Raw genomic sequence first — 3,396 nt, forward strand, 5'->3', positions numbered from 1 at the left:
GCACTATGGGACTCAACTGCTGAGGTCATTAGTCCCCTAGAACTTAGAACTGGTTAAACCTAACTAACCTAAGGACATCAAAAACATCCATGCCCGAGGCAGGATTCGAACCTGCGACCGTAGCGGTCTTGCGGTTCCAGACCGCAGCGCCTTTAACCGCACGGCCACTTCGGCCGGCGGAAATCTCCAAATAATAGCGAAGTAGGGTTACGCGATTGTGCTAAAAAAAGTCTTTCATATTTTCATTGTATAATTGATGGCATTTTAATGTAAATCTCATAAAAGGAAAATTAGTACTCGGTGTGTCGGTGCCTGGTGTCTAAGTCTGAACCGACGGTGAGGAGCTGAGGCGGGCGTCTGGCGCGGTGTTGCCCGCCAGAGCTTGGCAGACAAGCGGAAGTCCCTCCTCCGCGGCAGAGTTCACAGTGAGGCTTTCCAGATGACACACGGCAGGCACTGGGTGTGGGCCTGTGCCAGCGTTTAGATGTTGGTTCCAGGGGCTGAATTCGCGGAAGAGCTGCGTTTGTGGCCACATCGCACCATCTGGGACAGGGCAGTGACCGAGGCCTAGTGTGATCGTTGATGATGCGGAAGTCAGTCGAGCTGGAGTGGCTTCTCGAAGGCTGGCCCCAGAGCCCTGACACCCGGGACGGCGTAACGGAAGTCTTGCTGCTGTTGTTGCTGCTGCTGCTGCTGCTGATGCAGCTGATCAAGCAGGAGCGACGACAGGCTGTGGCCGATGTCCGTGACTTTGGCCCGACGACAAGGGAGCCGATCGTGCTGTTCAAGCATCAGTATCTGTTGCCTGGCTGCGACCTCGTTGCAGTTCTGCTCTCTGACCTATGCTGCAAGTCCTCCTATAGTTTTGTACCGTTACAGAAGTCCCACTTGCTTCGGAACTTTAACAACAAGGGGACCGTACGAACTTCCTCCCACGGATTTGAATCTTATTGACAGGGTGTGTAGGGTACGACAGGATTAGCATTTGTAAGAGAAAGAAGCAACTTTCAACCGTTTTTGCGAAAATCGAGTTTGAAAATTATAAGCTTGCTTACGCTGTAAACTCTCTAGGGCTGCTGGTGTCCACAGAAACCGCAGCCGAGCGAGTAAGCGCTTAGTTTCGTATGAGCGAGGTCTCTGGATCGGAAATCGCTGCCGGTAGTTTATGTTTAATTTTCGTGTAATTCTAAAAACAGACTTATTATGACCGTGACAGTATCAAAATCTAATCATTCAGTTAGTATTTTCCTAATTTTTAACATGAAAATAGGAGAAAGTTCTTTAGACTATTGGAAATTAAAGGATACACGAGAACCTTCAATCAAATCAGCGTAGTTATTTACATCACTGCATCTGCATTTGTGACAAACATAATACGTAACCTATACAGCACTCCACGAATCAGGATGGTACTGATCGTAGAAATACGGAAAACGATAACGGCATACGCAGATGCAATAAACGTCGAACTTCTGCATGTCACAGTTCTTGTTTTCATTGTGTGCGTTGCAAAAACAAACTTTGTTTACATTCATATAACCTGTTCAGTCGTCACACAGTTCCGCGGCGTACGACGCGTATCTATGCATAGCATCGAATAATGGTGTAGATAACTCTAAACAAAGTAAAGTCGGCAGCGAGATTCGATCCACAGACGTCCCCCTTATGAAACTAAGTGCTTACTCGCTCGGCTGCGGACACTGTCTAATAGCAACCATACCAAATTTAAGGATTCATTCCATTTCTGTCAAGCCGATTCATCTCTTCCTTTTAGCTTATTTCATGTCGTACACTGCAGATCAGTGACATGTTTGCATGCACTTTTTCGGGGGTGTTCTCAGTGAATGTACCAAAACACTTTCCTGTCACGTCGGATCAGATGTTTAGTTCTGTGCAACTCGTTTTGCAATTACTTAAAGCTTAACTACAGTCGACAGTTTGTCAGTTGGTAACAGGTATGCCAGTCGTTACACACGGATTACTCGCCGGGCAGAAAGTCAAGACTGACAGGCGCTTCGTATGTTTTGAGTTGCGTCATGTTTGTCCGTGCAATGATCTAGCAAAAAGTTGAAAATTTTTAGAGCTATTTCCTCGGCGTCCATCAATAAAATTTTTAGTCTAAAACAGACTGCGTCGACAAGTCCTTTCTGGTACCAAATTGCCCGTTCGGCAGTTATGAGCTACGTGCCCACGTGACCAAGCTGTGTGTGCATGTGGGTGTAGTATGGTGCCTCTCACGATCGATGTGTTTCTAGTCACTCGAAACGTCGCTCACTACAGGTTCACACGTCTCTTTCGGCTGTCTTGTGTCCGTGGACGCTGAACTTTCATCACGCTCCGCTTGAGGTACATCTGCAGTGGCCAGGTCAGTTGCTTGACTTCTCTGATTTCCTTGAGAGGCTGCCACCGGCTGCTGTTCTCCGCTAGGTCCGACCTCTGGTACATGTCCATCACCACCTTCGGTGAACTTAAGTCCTGCGTAGTACTGCTCCAGGTCCTGTTGCAACACTAAAAATTCTTCCATTGTTGCTCTTCCTCCAATCGCTAACGATTCCTGCTGATACTTCCGAAGCTCATGTCGCCTAGCTTCAGTGTCCGAGTCGGAACTACTACTCGTTTTTAGTGTCTGATGCTCTTTCCATCTGCGTGTAAGATTTTTCTTACCTCTTGGTGTATCCCTTTTATGCAGGTTTGAGGTCTCTTTCGTAGGCGTCATTGGTTGTGCATTGCTCGACGTGCTAGCCTTGGCAACCTCTTGCGTTTCCTCAGTATCTTCGACTGGATGTGGATCATCTGATGCAGATGGTGGACGATTCTGAAGCGATTGTTCAATATCCCCTTGATCCGATTGTTGTACCGAGGCAGCTGTTATGTCTATGTTATCAGCGCCTGGCTGGTCATCGCCTCCCTCTTTCAACAGAACCTGCTCTTGGTCAGGCGTATCTGTGGACTGTGGTTTTGGTGCGGCGTTTTGGGTAGTGTTACTCTCAATGAAGGCAATAATGATGTCTAAGTCTGCCTCTCGGATCAAAGCAGGTTGCCAGTCTGCAGGGTATTGAACCAGCCTAGCGTTATTCTGGAGCTCTCCAGACGATTCGCTGAGGTAACCAGGATCATCGTCAGAGTCACCAGCACCCAGTATATTCCCTTGTGGTGTTTGTTGTTGGTACTGGGTGGGGACTAGTGCCATTGGGTATCTGTACTGGCTAGAACCTGGTACCATTGGCTGCTGGTATCTGTACAGGTCCGAACCAGGTGCGAGTGGTTGTTGGTATCTCTACGGCCTGGAACCTGGTGCCAGTGGTTGTTGGTATCTGTATGGCCTGGAACCTGGTGCCAGTGGTTGTTGGTATCTGTACGGTCTGGAACCTGGCGCCTGTGGATACTGGTATCTAA

General features: G+C 48.1%; 1 protein-coding gene across 1 annotated transcript; it reads right to left on the reverse strand.

Annotated features, from left to right (window-relative positions):
* Window positions 1-594: 594 nt before the first annotated feature.
* Window positions 595-3,190, reverse strand: LOC126195689 (involucrin-like). Its single transcript, XM_049934317.1, has 2 exons — window positions 2,276-3,190; window positions 595-840 (listed from the first exon to the last, which is right to left on the reverse strand). The coding sequence occupies exons 1-2, from the start codon at window positions 3,188-3,190 to the stop codon at window positions 595-597; spliced, it is 1,161 nt and encodes a 386-aa protein (XP_049790274.1).
* Between the last annotated feature and the right edge of the window lie 206 nt (window positions 3,191-3,396).

Source organism: Schistocerca nitens, chromosome 7 (genome assembly GCF_023898315.1).
Source record: "Schistocerca nitens isolate TAMUIC-IGC-003100 chromosome 7, iqSchNite1.1, whole genome shotgun sequence".
Taxonomy (NCBI): Eukaryota; Metazoa; Arthropoda; class Insecta; order Orthoptera; family Acrididae; genus Schistocerca; species Schistocerca nitens.